The 18,847-nt window shown below is 40.3% G+C and overlaps 1 protein-coding gene across 4 annotated transcripts in view; it reads left to right on the top strand.

Annotated features, from left to right (window-relative positions):
• shdb (Src homology 2 domain containing transforming protein D, b) overlaps positions 1-16,072 on the top strand; it is a 30,490-nt gene extending 14,418 nt beyond the window's left edge. For 3 of the 4 annotated variants that reach the window (XM_066646917.1, XM_066646915.1, XM_066646914.1), the window contains 4 exons: positions 8,078-8,161; positions 8,565-8,730; positions 9,869-9,988; positions 14,337-16,072. In XM_066646917.1, the coding sequence (XP_066503014.1) occupies positions 8,078-8,161; positions 8,565-8,730; positions 9,869-9,988; positions 14,337-14,523 (557 nt within the window). In that variant the 3' untranslated portion in view covers positions 14,524-16,072. The remainder of the gene's footprint in view (positions 1-8,077; positions 8,162-8,564; positions 8,731-9,868; positions 9,989-14,336) is intronic. The other variant, XM_066646916.1, reaches the window with a different exon arrangement.
• The last annotated feature ends 2,775 nt before the right edge of the window (positions 16,073-18,847 follow it).

Below are 18,847 nucleotides of genomic sequence, written 5' to 3'. Positions count from 1 at the left end.
TTAGGTTGGCATTTAAGGGCAGAATCACATGACTACAGCTTGGTAGTGTGGTTTTAAAGGGACAGTACATGAACACACATCGGGGACATAACAGAATAAAAGTAAGTTATATAATCGATATAGACCATATTGTGTCAATTAGAATTTCTGAATATCAATTTCGATTAATTTTTGATTATTTGCCCAGCCCTATAGAAGGCCATATTAATAACACAGGAGAACTACACTATATTGCCAAAAGTATTTGCTCACCCATTCAAATCACTGAATTCGGATGTTTAAAGCACTTCTGTGGAAACAGGTGTAAAAAACCAAGCACCTAGGCATGCAGACTGCTTCTACAAACATTTGGGTTGCTCTCAGGATCTCCGTGAATTCCAGCGGTATCGTGATAGGATACCACCTGTGCAACAAGTTCAGTTGTAAAATTTCCTCACTACTAAATATTCTAGAGTCAACTGTCAATGGTATTATAGCAGAGTGGAAGTGATTGGCCTGAGTCCTGACCTCAGCTGATAGAACACCTTTGGGATGAATCAGAGTGGACCGTCTACTAAATAGCGTAAATGTCAGTGTAAGTCTAACCGAGGTCTACATGTATATTACATGCCAGAGTGACCTCTTTCAGTTCTCTGTCACAGCCTCCTTACCTCACTCTCCATGAGAGATGCAGGTTGGGATGGCGCGAGTTTGATAAACTGAGTGGGTTAGTGATGGTCTTGTTTACAGGAATGTCACAGGCACTTCTGCTAATTTACAGCTTCACTCTCTCCTAATCAAGTGTTCACACTAGGACGAGGGCTTTGAACAGCTGCCTAGAGGATGTGCCCTTTAGGGCTTTATTGGGTTTGTCTGCATTCCTCCTCAGAATCCACTGCAGTTAGCATCAGTACTGATTGATATATTGTTGGCCTAATGTTGACTACACAGTGGTTGACTAATGCATTTCTAGTGTTGCATTAGGCTGCTTTAGACAAGACCTCACAGTGGTCCCTATATCTGCTGTGACATTACTGATGGAGAGAGGACTATATTCCCTCCTAATAACACACAGTGAGAGACTGTTTGAGAATTAAGGACTACTGTGAAAGAGATGTTTTATATGTGTTTAATTGAGACAAGGATTGTAAGTGTATGTCTCTCTCTCTCTCTCTCTCTCTCTCTCTCTCTCTCTCTCGCACTCTGTCTTTGCTCATTGTAAGAAATATCTCACTCTTTCTTTGTTTGCTTGCATATTTTGGTCTAATCCATTTGTCTCTTAACTTCTAGCTGTTTACCTCATTTTGTTGAGCCCATGTTTCAAAGACATGGGCTTACATTCAGCCTATGGAAGATCTTTTCTTATTCAGATTCAGTTCATTTTTTTAATATTTGCTCAAGGCTTGTTTTTATACTGCGTTTGTCGCATAGATAAGCATTTGGAAAAAAATGTCAGTCTACAAACGCCTCATACCTTGAAATTATGAGGATTGTCATGTTGGATTGAAGTAAAAGTCACATGAATTCTGATCGGGCTGTGAATAGAGTCACAATGCTGTATATTGGATATGTATTGGATACGTTCAGTACCTCATTTGGAACTGGAAATGTTGTATTCAATGTTTCAGAGTGTTTAATTGAGGTTTTCAGCCCTTTTGTCTAGTGCTAAATTTGAAAGCTTATTTTACAAATGAGAAAATGAATCAATAAGCATTGAAAAAAAATTCAATGATCATTCCACAGTGTGCATTACGACTATATAAATCTTAGTCTGGGACACCCCTAGTATGTATGTGTGTGTCTCTCTCTCTCTCTCTCTCTCTCTCTCTGCAGGGTGCTGAGGGGGCAGATTCATCTCTTAACTCCTCCAAACACACACACACGCACACACATGCTCACACTCCCACACCCTGTTCATCATCACCCCTCCTCTTTTTTACCTCTCCCTTCTTTCTTCACCTCCACATCACACCCTTCTACATTCATCAGAGCAGATTACTATGTGTGTGTGTGTGTGCGTGCGTGCTTGCAAGTGTGTGTGAGAGGGAGAGAGCGAGTGAGAGCATGAGTGAGCGTGTGAATGAGACCGAGGGTGTCTGAGTCTGATCATACACCAGCCTACTGTGTTAAAATATCTGTATTTTACTACGTTACTATATTTAAAAATCAATAACCCCAGAATAGAAGCACAGATTTTGTACAACATGAACATGTCAAAAGACAACAACTCCCCTCAAAAAATGGAATTCCCATGGGAAACAATGGAAAAATGGGTTTACCATGAATTAAAAATATTTTGACAGAATAGACTTGGTTTCTTGAGCCACCATCAGTTCACACAGAGGGAGTGCTTATGTCTGACAGTCTTCCTGTGCCAAAAGGTGAGGAGATAATGTGTGGTTTATATGCAACCCCATGAGTGCCAAAGCAGGAGAAGCTTGGTAACTTTCTGAAAATTCCTTTGGAATTTTAGGAAAGGTATCCGCTGCCTTTGACCTCAACCCAAGGCCACCAGGAGGTGACGTATTGTATGGTTAAACACTCTCTGGCCCTTTGTGTAAATTACCTAGCAACGGGTGGTTGGGGCGTAGCCTGTAGTGGTCCGTTTTGGGCTTCTATGACCTAGGTCCAGCTTTGCTGGAGAAAGTCCCAGTGCTGAAGCTGCTGGAAACCTTGCAAAAAGCATGCGGACTGTGGTCCCAGGTGCGCTGGGAGGGAGCAATCTGTTTGTGGCTAGCCGTGGGCTCCTGGGCTCTGTTATTTCTTAACATAGTAGGCCCCCTCTTATAGGAACCTAAGCTGCCTGGAAACCTTGCAGTGTTACAGAAGGCATGCTTGGGTGAAGACTCTGGGAGCCAAAAATCCGTTTGTGGCTGGCCCTGGGCTCCGGGTCTCTGGTGTCTGGCTCTAGTTCATCCTAGACACCCCATGGGATGGTGTGTGACATGGGGAAAGCCTAGGGTGTTGTTTTCTATTAAAAATCCCTGAAAACGTTCCTTTGTTTTGTGCACACTTTTCAATGAAGACAGAGGCCTAAACTGACAGTTAGAGAACACTCTTCAGGGATGAATAGCATGGCGCAGCGACCTGACCTTCTGATATGTTGTTCAGGGGTCCCAGATGACCCAGCAGTCGAAGCAGCGACATCAGCAGACCTCCCCAAACTCAGTTTTCCAGACATCCCACTCCCAATATATTTGACATAAGAGATATATATTACAAATGGGATCCCACTTCCAATATATTTGAATTAGGTCAAATATCTAGCAAGTGGATCCCAATTCCAGTATACAGTCAAGTGAAAATGTAAGGACACCCCATGAAAACCTTTGTCTTTTTGAACGTTTTTAAAAATATGGACATTTAAGCTTCAATTGAACATTATTTAAAGATGGAGCTTATATAACTAAAAAAATAAAGCTGCAAATGATTATCATTAAAGAGGACATTGGAGGAGGCTCTTATTTAAATGTCAGACATTAGTATGATTTGCCCTTGGTGTTGTCACCATGCCGAGATCTAAACAGATCTCTGAGGCCTTTAGAAAGAAGGTTATAGATGTATATGAGTCTGGGAAGGGATGTAGAAAGATCTCAAAACAATTGTAAATTATTTTCCAGACGGTAGAATGGCTGATTTGAGTGGAGAGTGGAGAGCATTTTAAACCACCTGCCAACATGGCCAGTTCAGGCCATCCTAACAAGCCCAGTCCAAAAGCAGACCGCAAGATGCATAAAGAAATCTCCAACAATCCTAAAATGTCATCACGGGACCTACTCTGTGGCTCTTGCCACAGTTGATGTCAAGCATACATCTGCCATCAGGAGACAACTGCACAAGGAGGAAACGCTGGCTGTCAAAAAGACATCAGGGCAAGACTAAAGTTTGCCAGAAAGCACATAGAAAAAGACCAAGATTTTTGGAACAATGTGCTTTGGACAGATGAATCCAAAGCTGAATTATTTGGACACAGTAACAGAAGCAGAAGTAGACATAGGGTGCAGTCATAACAACAGCAGCTAAAATCGTTCTGTAGCTGTGAATAACGTGTTTTGGAAATTAACTGCACAACAAACTGCCAATTGTCGGTTATTTCAAATGGAAACATTTAAAAATATTTTTACTAGTTTGTATTAAAGTGAGAATGTGCATTACATTCTGACACCTTCAGTAGCCAGTGGGTTTAAATATGTAAGGTCCCATTTGGTGAAAACGTACATAGCAGAAGAAACAGGACTCAAGGGCCAGTAAAAACCAGCAGTTTCAGGTTTATAAGGCTTTTTTAGCACAGAGCAGCAGTAATTATGGGTTATTATTCATTAATGAGATTCATAAACATTATTGAAATGAAACTTGATACTGTGATGTTACTGTTAAAGATGAGATGTATTTGTACACTACTAAGATATTAAATTTTATTAATATCTCTGAGCACTACATATCCATTCTTAACCACACTTAACAACCACAACCATTTCCCTTCTGCCAGAAAAATGTAGTCTGGTCTAAAATCCTGTAAATGTAAGGGTCTGTGTATGTGGTTATGTGTGTGTGTGTGTGTGTGTGTGTGTGTGCGCGCATGCTGTCTTGCAATGTGCTGGATTGTCAGGCTGCTTGAAGAAAGCCCAGGGGAAACAATAATATATCCACTGTTCACTGTTGATATATTCTCTCTCTCTCTCTCTCTCTCTCTCTCTCTCTGTGGCACTAATGAAAAGATATGTCTTGGACTGTTCCATCTTTTGCACTGGGGAATAGAGACAGGGAGGTGAAGGAGGACTAATGTCTCACTTAGGAGGAGCGTGAGAGAAAGAATGAATGTTTTTGAGGGAGGGATAAGCAGATGAGACAAGACTATTATTAAAAAAGATGGTCTGAAATGAAATAAAAGCAGGAAGTGTGTGGCTGTGTTTTTCAGATGGAACGTGAAGGATGCATTAATCCTTTCCAGATGATTGTAAATGCATTTACTCAGGGCTGTTTTTCTCTGCATTATGCGAGCATCTGCTGCTAATTGCTGTGTGTGTGTGTGTATCTGTATTTACATTTTCACCAGGAGATGCATTGTGCCCAATTAGGAGCATTTTAGACAGCAATTTGTTTTTCTCACTCTGGCGCTGTGAGTGGTGAAAATGAGTTGCCCACCCCCTCTTTCTTTTTCATGATTTTTCTAACAAAAAGCCACATCTTTCAATAGAATGTAGCCTGGTTGACTCTCATGCTGAAAGACATTTGACCCTTTGTTCTGTAATGTATAGTGACATAGCTACAGGTTGTAAGTCTATATGTGTTTTAGCGCAGAGCTGTGTTGTCACTCAGAGATGCCCTTTGAGGCTTGTGGAACTATTGCTCTCGATCTCTTTCTCGCTCACTTGCTGTGTGTGTGGGCATGCTGTGGTAGAAATGATTGAATTATTGTTGCATTCTATACATTTTGTACTTTTTGTCAACAATTGTGCCTCAGCAGACTTTTCTCAGAATATCAGGAATAACTTGAGTATTTGAGGACGTCACATAATTTGTCCTGGTCATTTGGATTTAGTCAAATAACGACCATTGTGCTTACAGTTCAGGTCAGTAGTTAACAGAGGCTAATGTGCTGCCCATATATATATATATATATATATATATATATATATATATATATATATATATATATATATATATATATATATATATATATATATATATATATATATATATATATATATATATGAGAGAGAGAGAGACCAAAGAAAAGATAATAGAGTGTGTGGGTTAATATAGATTATTTATAACAGGAAGAGGACATTATGGCTGTGAGCAAACTACATATACAGCTACTTCCATCATTTATGTTGTGTTTATGCCCACAGTGACAGTTCAGAGAGTCTACAAGTGGTTGTTCTAAAATCTCTCATAAACACATATTGCTCTTCTGCTGCTACTCAGCACTGCCTGATTATTTTGTTGTGTCTAGTCTGTCTCTGTTTCTTTCTCTAGAACATTCTACTATTTATGGATCTTAAGTAATCGGTCTAAATAGTGTCATATGGTAATTATGGGTCAATTCTGATATGTGATATTTTGTGTTTTTGGGGACATATCTGCAGACATTTGAACTGAACACCTGCAAATCCAGCATTTCCTCTGAAATTAATGGTATCAATGAGTGGTTTGTCCCTCTATTTCTGCAGTAACCGCTTCTACTCCATTCTTCTGGGAAGGCTTTACTAGACCTTCTAAAGTTTCTGTGAGGATTTGATGGTACTCGGCTATGACAGCAGTAATGAGGTCAGATACTAAAGTTGGATGGTTAGTTCTGGATCACAAACACCACTTCGAGTCATCTGAAAATGTATTAACTGCTCCAGATCCCAGTGCTTGGGGATTTATGCCCCTCTAACCCATGCTTGTCATTGTGCACGGCGACCTTTTAAAGCTCGTGCAGCTGGCCAAGAGCAACCCATTTGGTTTCATGCATGTCTATGGAGATTAAACAAGCTGTGTGTGCGCAATTGAAGATGGATGTCCATAAAGAGGCGCATCTCAGCTGAATTCACTCATTTTAAGTTGTGTCTACCTTTGACTATATATCCCATATTAAATAAACAGTCATTTATGATGGTTTCCCTGCAGATACATTTCTGTATTGGTGATTATGAACAGGTTTCGCAAATGCACTGTGAAGGAAACAATGAATGGTAAATAATTAAATGAAAATGACAGTTGTATTAAAGGTTTCAGGTTGTCATCTCTGAAGCTTCAGGTGTGTGTATGCTGGTCTCGGGGGGTCATCCTCTGAACCAGCCTGTTCTGCCTGTCCACATGAGGCCATTGTGTGACACTAGACATCAATAATGCACCTACAGCTGAGTGAAAGTGCTGTCTGTCTGCCTGTGTGTGTGCCTTTGTGTGTATATGTGTGTGTGTGTGTGCCTGTGTGTCTGTTGGTCTGTGGCTTCAATAATTAAACAGACAAGCAAGAGATATATGGGGCTGTCTGTTTCTTTCTCCTGTTCCGGCACTCCTTTTAAAAAGAAGGAATGAGGGCGTCATGGCTGGTGGTCTCTTATAAAGCTGTCACACACACCTCCCCCTTGGCCATCTCTTCATGTAATCCTGTTTGAGTGTGAGTTGTGACTGGGTGCATTACAATGATGTGCTGATGCTATGTGTGTGTGTGTGTAATAAGCAGTGCATGAATGAGATGGTAATAAGTCGTAAGTGCACACGCTGCATTTTGTTTCTGATTTAATTCTAGCATCTGGTGTGTCTGCGGCTGCTGTGGATTGTCCCAAAGGATCAACAGCTTTCTGTCCATATTTTCATTGTTTATTTGTCTGTCTTATCTCACTCATCATGACTCCATTCACCTTATTGCTTGATGTGTTTGTCCAAACCCAACAGGGACCAGTTGCTCATGTCTGGTTCATGATCTACTTACAAATATTATTTTATAACTTTATTTTATTATTTTATAACAGCCAACAGTGTCCTGCCTGTTTTGGTCGGGTCTTTGACAGAATTTTAATAAAGTCTGGTCAGTTATGGCCACTAAACTTAATAATGTGGATTGGTTTTAGACTAAATTCTTGAAGCAATGTTCAGACACAAAATGCATTTCTGGATTCTTATTAAAGGGGACATCTATGATGGTGGGGAAACACTGTTCTCTATGGTTTGTTTACGTTCAGAAGCTTTGTGTCTTTTTAAGTTTAAACCGTATGTTTGAGGGAAAGAACGACTGTTGTTTGTACGTGGCTGAAGATGATCTTGTCTGTAAGTGTTTATTCACTGTTTGAATGACCACAGAAACTCATTTGTAAATTGAGTTGTTTAGTTTTGCAGCACTTTGTAGTAAAGCAGTTAGCCACCTCTCAAATAGCATTCTCTCCATTGTCTGAAAAACTCCAGATGCCCTTTCTTTGCTCTATGCAGAGAGAGAGAGAGAGAGAGAGAGAGAGGAGAATGAAGTGGTTACAGAGAATGAATAAATGAAAACTGAATGATCTTTCACCCTTTCTCTGTCTGTCTTGGTTCCTTTAATACTAATGTCTCTTTCTTTTTCTCTCATGCTCCCATGTATATTCTGTCTTCCGGTTGTGACCCATGTTAGGGTCAGATTTGAAGGAGCTGGCCGAGTTGCCCTGGCCTCCTCCAGTAGGCCAGCTGGAGGAGGAGACCCCCACAGGCGAGCAAGGTGACCTCTTTGACCCCTGCTGACTTCTGATCCCTGCCGCCCCTTCCCTGCGCCCTGCTTATGTCTTTGTTGTATCACAGTCACAGTATGAATGCTGTAGCTAAAGACTCCAATTCCCAGTATCCTCCTTTTCCCCATGCATTAGGTCATTTTTCCACTGTTTTTCTGCACAACCCCTGCTGTAGAAAGACTCCCTGTGCTGCTGTGCCTCCTGCTTAAACCCACACACCCCACGAGTTAAACATTAATTGTCTTAAAGGGTAACAACATTATGATTACTTTGGTTGGATGAAACATGCTGGTAAAATATAATATATGGGCACATAAACCCTGAACATGAAGTAACAGGCCTTCGCATACTTTCTAACTGTGTGCCTCTTTCTATTCATCTATGTCTCTACAGTGCAGTTTGAGGGTGCAGATTGGGAGCGTTCCTCTCCTTCTCCAGATCGTCTGCGCTCCCCCAGAGGTCCTCTTGTGACAAGCAACATGAAGCTACGCAAGCCCAGTGAGCCTCACCCCACACTCGGGGAGCGAGTTGACCCCTCCCTGCCCCTGGAGAAGCAAGTGTGAGTAACGCTACCACATTGGCTTGTTGCCTGGCTGTAACAGCCAGTACAGTTTGTTCTAAAATATTACATACTAGAGTGTTTGAGGTGACGTAAGGGGAAAATGTGGAATTTGGGAAATGATGATCTCATCTGTTTTGTGCCCAAAGGTACAATTGGGAAGTCCAGCCCAGTGGAGTGTGAAAATTATTTATTGTAGCAGCATGTGTATGGTTATGCTATTAGACAGGCCACTGGATTGTGTCCGCACTGTAGCCAGCAGTTTGTCAGCTGTAGAGGACACATTATTGTCCTCATGCTTTGTTCAGTGCTAGCCCTGGCAGAAATAATTTGAATACTTGAGTGTTCATTCTTTGCCTTGGTTTTTTTCAGTATGTTGTTTAAGGCACATAAATTATAGCCAAATGAAACCAAGGTCTTCAGATACAAATTAGAAAAGAAAAGGTTAAAGTAGTTATAGATGATTCAGTTTAACACTTCAGTTTAAATCTTAAATTCACAACAATCATTAAATTCATTGCACACCTGAATGTAGCAAATATTATTTCTAATAAAAAAATTTCATTGAATCATGAAATTTAAAAGAAGCTTTTGACTGAAACAATGTCTAGCACAGTCAGTTTAATGTGACACATAGCTAATGAGTATTTAGTTAGGTGTATTTAGGTGGCACAGCAGGTAGTGTCGCAGTCACACAGCTCCAGGGGCCTGGAGGTTGTAGGTTCAATTCCCGTTCCGGGTGACTGTCTGTGAGGAGTTGGTGTGTTCTCCCCGTGTCCGCGTGGGTTTCCTCCTGGTGCTCTGGTTTCCTCCCTCAATCCAAAAACACACGTAGGTAGGTGGATTGGTGACTCAAAAGTGTCCGTGTGAGTGAATGTGTGAGTGTGTGTGTTGCCCTGAGAAGAACTGGCGCCCCCTCCAGGGTGTATTCCTGCCTTGCGCCCAATGACTCCAGGTAGGCTCTGGACCCACCGCAACCCTGAACTGGATACAGATAATGAATGTATGAATATTCAATAATATTTACATTCATGTACACTGTGCAATGCCAGAATCTTTGCTTCAGAGCTCAGATTCCATTTCTTTACCTTTTAAGTGTGTCATTTTGTGTATATGTGATTGTATGTGTTTTTTTTAGGTGGTACCACGGAGCTCTGTCTCGATCTGATGCTGAGTCTTTGTTGACGTTGTGTAAGGAGTGCAGTTATCTGGTGAGGAACAGTGAGACCGGCCACTCTGAATACTCCCTTTCTCTCAGGTGCAGTACAGTCACCGTTCCTTCTTGAAAACACATAAAGCATGCGACCGTAAATCCCTCACCTCATAATCATTAAATCTTCACTTTCTCACCAGTTCAGTCCAGACAGATTATTTTTTTTTTTTATTAGTTTTTTATTTGCTTTTTACACATGTAAAATAATACAATTCAATGCATAAAAGAAAGAAGCAAATAAACATATCCAGATATAACAATAAAACATCCCATTCACTGTCACACGAAGTAGGAAAAGAAGTGTAAAGGTGGGTATAGGCTGATGAGTTGGAAGCAAGTCCTTAAGGGCTACTTTGATGGTATCCCACCCCACAAGTGTAGCTGTTTTGGCTTTATTAATCATTGCAGTAGTCAGTTCAAGAGCGACTATGTCATAATAAAATAGTAGCCATTGTTTTGAGAGTTGTGTTTTGGGATTAAACCAATTAAATGTAATAGTCTTTGTAGCTGCTGTTAAGCCAGCAAAAATTAGTCTCTTTTGAGCTAATGTAAAGGTAAAAGAACTATCATCACACAACAAACAGAGACGTGGATTCATTTGCTATATGAATCACAAGCATATCAGAAATTGTAGATAGAATGTAATCCCACAACATGTGCAGAAATGTACCAGTAGATTTAGTGTTACAGAAAGTACAATAAGGCGTAGGAACCTTACCCATTTTGTATCTTAAGTATGGAGTGAAATAAGCCCTGTGTATACATTTAAACGAGGTAGCGGTCAAATTAGACCTATCTCATTCCACATAGGCTTAAACGCTAAATGCTCCAATTCACTTTCCCATTTAAGGGTTATATCCAAGGGAGAGTAAGATCTGTTGAATATAGAATTGTAAATACTTGTTACTAGCCCTTGTTTACAAATCTGACGACTAAACCATTCAGACATTGGATGTGAGGAGATTGGACACTCCCAGGGAACTCCATATGCTTTCATGGGCAGATCTGAGCCTGAGATACAGAAAGTAAGATGTATCAGAGCTAGAGAATCTTTCTTTTATTTTCGAGAATGTACATAAGCCAGAGTACAGCCAGATTTTTAAGTGTCATAACCATGAACATAAATATGATTGCCTGTTTCTGACTGTAACATTGAACTGGCAGATTGGTATTTTTACATTCCTACACACTGTCCATGAGAGTTTATTTTTCTCCCTTATTCCTTTCTCTTATCCTTTTTCCCAAAGCATATATTTCCATATTCTATAAGCTCTTGTGATGTTGCATATCTTGCTAAACCCCTGCCCCTGATTACTGTCTTGATCCATATCCTCTCTCTCTCTCTCTCTCTCTCTCTCTCTCTCTCTCTCTCTCTCTCTCTCGTGATTTACGCTGAGGTGTAATCAGGCAGATGAATTACTCCCTCCCCTCTTCACACAAGTCTTTTTTTGCCTCGGTGCTAATGAATATGAATAGCCAGCTTCAGGCCACACACATACTGAAGACTTAAAATATGCTTGTACACATTTGGAATAATCACAGATCCTTCTTACAGTGCAAACTTGGTAAGTGGTCAGCCTGGAGAGCGACACGGGAAATGATGGATATGTGCTTTTTACCTTGACAGAAACTAGAGTAACTGGCATTGCACAACGTTAGAGCCTCCTTCTTAAACACAGTTCTATGAAGGCTATGTCCAAATGAAACACTGCCCATTGTTCCATTCTACCTTAAAAATGTAAAAGCACAAGATGGAAAAAGCAGTTTTTATATGTGGAGCAAAAAATACAGCATGAAAAGTGGGCTGCAAAAAAAGGAAAGGACATTTCTGCAGAAAACACTATTGTTTTTTATTTTATTTTTTTATTTATTGTTTTTTTGGTCACTTGTCACTGTTTTCGTCCTCATGTACTGTACTTTAATGACTGACTGTAAGCTGCCAATTGGAGCTCACCTCATAGCCACAGTTTCTATTGAAACTGTATAGAAATCCAGAGGAGTGAACTGAGCTCTCTAAAAGGGCATGTGTTCCCTCCCTATACCTGCTTTCAGAGATCAAATCTCTTTTTCAGACCCTTTTTTGTTTCATTTTTTCCTGGTCCACTGTTGATATACTAGTAATTGTTTGATACTTAGATTTGCTGTCAGTCACTATTTTAAAGATGGGCTTAAATGGCTGAATGATTTGGGAGAAATTTCTAATTGTTATTTTTCAACCAATATTTATTCATTCATTCATTCATTGTTTGTAATCGTTGTCCAATTCTGGGTCACGGTGGGTCCGGAGCCTACCCAGAATCACTGGGCGTAAGGCAGGAACACACCCGGCGGGGGGCACCAGTCCTTCACAAAGCAACACACAAACACACACACTTACACAATCACATCTAGGGACACTTTTTGAGTCGCCAATCCTCAAAAGCAGTCGCCCGGAGCAGGACTGGAACCCACAACCTCCAGGTCCCTGGAGCTGTGTGACTGAGACACTACTTGCTGTGCCATCGTGCTTAACCAATATTGCTATAGCCATTTAAATTGCAAATAAATTCTATAACTTAATGTCCAATCCTGTTGATTTAACCAAGAAGCCCTGGCTTGAATGTTGAATGCTGAATGTAGACACTCTGTCATTGTAGGCCCAAACTAATGCAGGTATTTATGAAAATTTAGTTTTTAATATGCACATAAAATGGGTGGCGTGGTGATCACAGCAGGTAGTGTTGCAGTCACACAGCTCCAGGGACCTGGAGGTTGTGGGTTCGATTCCCGCTCCGGGTGACTGTCTGTGAGGAGTTGGTGTGTTCTCCCCGTGTCCACGTGGGTGTGCTTCGGTTTCCTCCCACAGTCCAAAAACATGTTGGTAGGTGGATTGGTGAATCAAAAAGTGACCGTAGGTGTGAGTGTGTGTTGCCCTGTGAAGAACTGGCGCCCCCTCCAGGGTGTATTCCCGCCTTGCACCCAATGATTCCAGGTAGGCTCTGGACCCACCGTGACCCTGAATTGGATAAGGGATACAGATAATGGATGGATGGATCCAGATAAAAACAGCTTTTTTCACACGACTACTGTCTTTATTAAATGAATACACTAATTGAATACATACAACTAAGGAGGCGAGCAACTGGGTTGGATTTAGGGATTTATTATTACGTTTACAGCTGAAGTTTCTTTTCACATTACGATGCAGAGGCACTAATTCTCATTAAATCCACATACCTAAAAGTACAATCCTTGCGGCAAACAATAATTTGGACATGGCCTGGTCAAACTAGCACCTGGTGGAGCAATTTTGAGAAATACGTTTTTATTGCTGACGAATAGTGTGAAAATCCCTGAATGTCAAAGGCAGAGTGAACTGCTCCTGCCCCTACTGGTCTGGCATAGTGAATGTTTTTCAGTTGTTTTTGCATGTTTGTGTGGATGGAGATATTTTTGAAATCCCTGACAGTGTGGATGAGTATGCTTGTGAAAATGGAGAAAAATATTACAAAAAAAAATTTCAGATACATGATGTCAGGGCCTTAGTTGTGGTTGTTGTTGTTCACACAGCACCAGTGCTTGGTTATAATTAACAAGCTTTAATTAAAATGCTGTAATTAAAATAACAGGTTCTGAGATTGGAAAATGGCACCCGTTCAAATTGTGAATTTAATAGGAAAACTATTCATTTTCAGCCTGGTTACTACCACTGCTACTGAAGAGCTCTTGTCAAATTTAGCTTCAATCCTTACACACCACATCTAAAGACAGTAGGATCAAAAGTCCTCAGTTAACTAGATGAGATGTGCTAGTTTTGGGTTTGGGTGATTATATCTCTACAAGTAGACTTAGTGAAGTTTAGTGGCCATAAATTCAATTATGATTTTATTAGAATGTATTAAGAAATTAGAATCTAACCATGTCCTGGTAAGTTTGTCAGTGAAGTGGCCAGCAGTGATTAAGTTGCCTTAAATCTGTCTTATGAGAAGAGAAGACTCTTGAATCCCGAATGACTCCCATAGTACTGGAGTTTTCTCAGTGTCAGGTTATTGAACCTGTTGAACATATCATGAGTAAGGTCAGGCCCTGATGATGTACATTGTATGTATATAGTAATTGAAATTTTAATTATATAAGGGGTGTCTACAAACATTTGGATAATGTTTACTGAATATATCCAGGAACAGCCCAGTTGCTCTGATATAAATCTCAAAAATGTTTCCAGATACCAGGTTTTGTGTATTTGCATAATTTATTGCTATATGATTATTAACCTGTTCCGTTCTACAGAGTGTGCATTTTATTCCAAGAAAAAAAATGTAATGGCACTTCCATGTGCATTAAATCTCAGTGTGAAATGGGTTAATCTTCTTGATCCATGTGTTAACTTCAGATCTCTCCTCCTGCTCCTCAGAAGCTGCCAAGGTTTCATGCACATGAAGTTCAGCCAGTCGAAAGATGGCAAGTACATCCTGGGCCAGAACAGTCCTCCATTCAGCACCATTCCTGAAGTCATCCATTACTACACTACGCACAAGCTGCCAATCCGTGGAGCTGAACACTTATCGCTGCTTTTCCCTGTGCTGGTACAGACCCTGTGATTGGCCAGAGCACTGCAGGCCTCGGTGCTATTGGCCAGTTCACTGGACATAGGACTCAGTACCAAGTGGTACCAATGTTGATCCGATCATTCGTCTTGAATATGAACATTCAGAGACGACGATATCTGCTGTAATTTCATGAAACAGGTTTTGGGAAAAACTAACAGCCTCTTTTCATAGACACGTTTTCAATATCATGCTTAATTAATTATTGAAAGAACTTGATCAAATTTGCCATAACGCATCTTGGGAAAACTCCTGCTGACCCTTGATTGACACTGCAGTACTTGACTATCCAGGAAGCAGAGGTGGGTAGTTTAGCCCAATTCTATATTAAAGTATTGTTATGACTAGTAGAAGTGCACAAGTGGCAGCCAAAAACCAATTACAAAGTAAACTACATACTCACCCTTAAGTACAAAAAGTAGAACAGTAAAATATCTTAATACATCCAGCATTAACAGATTATTTATTGGCCTTGTTCTTGTCTTTGTTGGAACTTTGTTGGAAAAAGGAAATTTGAAATACAGAAAAATACAAATCCATCTATATTTTACCTCGGTAGATGCACTTGTGTAAATGCTACCAGTTGCTACCCACCTCTGCCAATAAGCTGTATGAGTTTGATGTTATATTGACCTGTCGCGTGCCATTTTTCATTAATTTCTGTCGTAATGACCCTTGATTAGTTTGTACTGGTGCTCATTGTTGGCTTTGATGGCCCCTGGGATGATTGCAGACTTTTATGGCGGTCATAAAGGAGCTCTCCTCAAGCCTCTTTATGATTGCACAGCTAATAAACATGGCCTTTGATCCACATGGGACTCTTTTGGATTGCTTTTGTCTGGGTAGACATGAAGCCTCACGCCACAGCCAGATTCCTCACTCTGCTAATTTAGAAAATATCAGTGTTGTTTTGGTTTCTCTGTTCTACACATAGTGACACCATATGGCCAAATGTTTGTGGACACCTGCTCATCCAAATAAGGATATAAATAATCTGTCGCGTTTCACTGCAGTAACAGCTTCTGTTCTTGGAAGGTTCCACACCAGATGTTGTAGCATTTCTTGGGTTTATCCAAGTGGACATTAATCGGATTAGGTATTCATGCTGGATTATCAGTTCTACATCAGAAACGACACTTCAGTTCATCCCAAAGATAATGAACGGTGTTTCATCACTCAAGAGGAGACCAGCCCCACTCCGCAGCCCAGAATGGGGAGATATACTGTTCTATCATGGCTCGGCTTTGAGGATAGTGACATCTGTAGCTGCTTCTGAGTCCCATTGCGTTAAAATAACTGTATTCCCTCATTGAAAGGGGTGTATGTAAACGTTTGGACATATAATGTACTTCAGTTAATAAGATTTCTACCTTTTATCTGTGTTTATTCCTTTTACCTTAACAATGATGCTGATTTCTAATTATGTTTGTGTTCCTGAAACATTTGTGTGATGAGTGTAATCGGGTGTAAATAATGGTGATAAAGTGTTTCTTTAGCTGCTACATTTAAACTGTTTTTTTAATTATTATTATATTTAATAAACTTTCTGGAGAGAATATGCTTTGACCGTGTCTCCATGAACAGAGCTTAAAGATGATATGAATGACTGATTTTGTGATGTATGCCTCCAATATCTATTCTATAAATTTTTGCATGTCGTATAAACCCACATTCATTATAATAAATCAGACACAAGCAAAAACGCATTAAAAACACTGCAGGGGACAGCAGAAAGACTGAGCACTGTGGAAGTGGACATGTCCAAGCTTTTCCCATTACAGCCCACGCTTGCTGTTCCTCCTTCATTAACCACCTGTGTTTGTGTGTGTATGTGTGTGTGTGCGCTTGCATGCCTCATTATTTTGGTATTGCTGGAGTGAAGCAGGCTGGGATTGCTTTTATTATGGTGCCAAATGAAACGGCAGAGACTGATTACTGGTGTGACAGCGAGAAGAGAAAGGCATCCCACACCTCTCCTCCACCTCTAGACTGTATATTCTGCTGGGAGATGTGTGTGTGTGTGAGAGAGAGAGAAAAAATGAGTGATGAATGGCCCTGGACTCATGAGGAACATTTTATGCCGTTAGCCTTTTTCTTTTTCATTTAAATACATTTTTCATGGAGTTATGCCCATCCGTGTGTGTGTGTGTGTGTGTGTGTGTGTGTTGGGATACATGTTCAGCTGTCAATCATAATTTGGACTATGCAAGCATGCATAAATATATTAGAAAACTGTTGCTAATTTATAGGTCACACTGTGAGAAAATTACACCTGCGATCTGTATGGAGCCAGGAGCAGATTCACCCTCCAGAAAACCCACTCCGAGTCCCCTTGGTTTTATAGCTTCTCCAGACTTAGGGGCATAAGCACTTGGGGTGTACAAAGGTATAGAAAAACAACATGAAATAAGCCGTGTGTTTGTATATGTACCATAAACATATAGGTGTATTTGGTAGGTTTACTGTTACATCAACCGCAACCTCTTACCAACCCAGACACACCATCTTGTCTCCATGGTTTCAGGGAATATACATAGAATCCCATTCATTTTCATGGAGACTTACACGAACCCTAACTGTTAATCAACCTTTAATGTGTCTTCACTTTAAAACGTTATGACTGAACATTTTGTGGCATGCATTTTGGCCCCATAAGGAAGACAAGTTCCCAGAATGTGATCTATATCTGGACACACACACACACACACACACACACAAACAGACAGACAGCCACTCACAGGAATGGACTGCAGAATGTGAACCATGTAATTTTCACTTGCCTATCAATGTATAAAAACAGATCTGTCCTGTACAAACAAATCAAGATTTCATTTTTCCCCAGTGGTATCTGCGCAGGAAATGGCAAGCAATTTTGCCCATAAATTAGGACTTCAGGAGCTGAACTGAAGGCCTAATGTTTTAGTTCAGCAGTTATACATAAGGAACTGACAGGAAAATAAATCAATTATGTTTTGATTCCCCTAGGACAGGGACAACGTCCTGTAAATTCCACACACGTCATTGGCTAGGAAATGCTAGCCTGATGGATATGTTTCAGTCTTACCTTAGATATAGAGAACATAAATAGCTGTATGAGACTTTCTTGATGAACTATATTTAAGAAGCATGGACTTTTAATATCTTAAAATATTAGTGTTTAATATTATAAATAAAACTTGCTAGCCACTGTTAGCGTTAACATACAACTGGAATCTCTTACGTGTGCTACTAAAGATTAGCATTTTCATATAGGTGTTTTCTTCATTGTTTTTGACCTGCTAGTGTATTTTTCTTAATTCACCCTGTTATTTTCTACATAGCAAACAAAGAAGTATTGTGTGCTACTTTGCAAAATGTAGAGGATGTGTCAGCATAGAAAATCAGCACAACATGTGATTAGCCCATGCGTGCTTACCTTAGATATAGAGGACAGAAATAGCTGCATGAGACATTGTACGTGAACTGTATTTAAGAAGTATGAAATCTTTTGCATGCAAATTTGGTTCTTTCTGATCAAATTTAGATGTAATATACTGTCTACAAATGCTTGTACGTGCAAGTAGGGCAAAAGCGTGCCACATGCTTTTACACACACATGCCACATGCACACATATTTCCTTTTGCCCCAGACTGACACACTAATCTTTTAGGTATGTCACACATACACACAGTCTGAGAACAGTGCTGTGTGGACAGGTGTGTGTGCCAGTCTGTAACAAGAGATAGTCCACAGCTGCCACAGCTGAAAGAGTGGGCTATGAGTGTGCTGTGTGTGTGTGCATGTGTCTGCGTCTCAGGAGGGGGACATAACACACTAAAGCTGTCTAGTGTGTCATTCAGTAAAAGAACCCCCCCCCATATCTTCCGATATTGAACAATGGCTACAGTGCTAATCTGTCCAGTAATTAGGCTCTTAACTTGTCATGGAGTAATTATGCTGTCCAATTTCTCTGCTCCTTTTCTAAACTGGAGCTCAGATAAAAGCTGCCACGTGACCCGCCAGGCCTCACATGGGACAATGAATTCACTTTCTCACATTTCTCACAGCACTCACATATTACCAGGCTACAGATTTCAAAGGCCTGGCTTTCTCTGAGTTTGCTGAGCCCTTAAATTGTGTACTGAGTCCCTGAGTGGTCATCTGCAACTGGCAAATTTACCACATGATGTATACATGTTGCATCATGCATCATGTTATTCATGATTTTAATCTTGGCATTTTTATACTATTTATTTAGTCGTAGCATTAACATTTTTCTCATTCTTATCCCTTTGACAAAAATGATGACTTTCTATCATTTTCATTGTTTTATTTTTA

This window comes from Hoplias malabaricus, chromosome 16 (assembly GCF_029633855.1).
Source record: "Hoplias malabaricus isolate fHopMal1 chromosome 16, fHopMal1.hap1, whole genome shotgun sequence".
Classification (NCBI taxonomy): domain Eukaryota; kingdom Metazoa; phylum Chordata; class Actinopteri; order Characiformes; family Erythrinidae; genus Hoplias; species Hoplias malabaricus.
The sequence above is the reverse complement of the archived record's forward strand: the minus strand, read 5'-3'. Positions and strand labels throughout refer to the sequence as shown.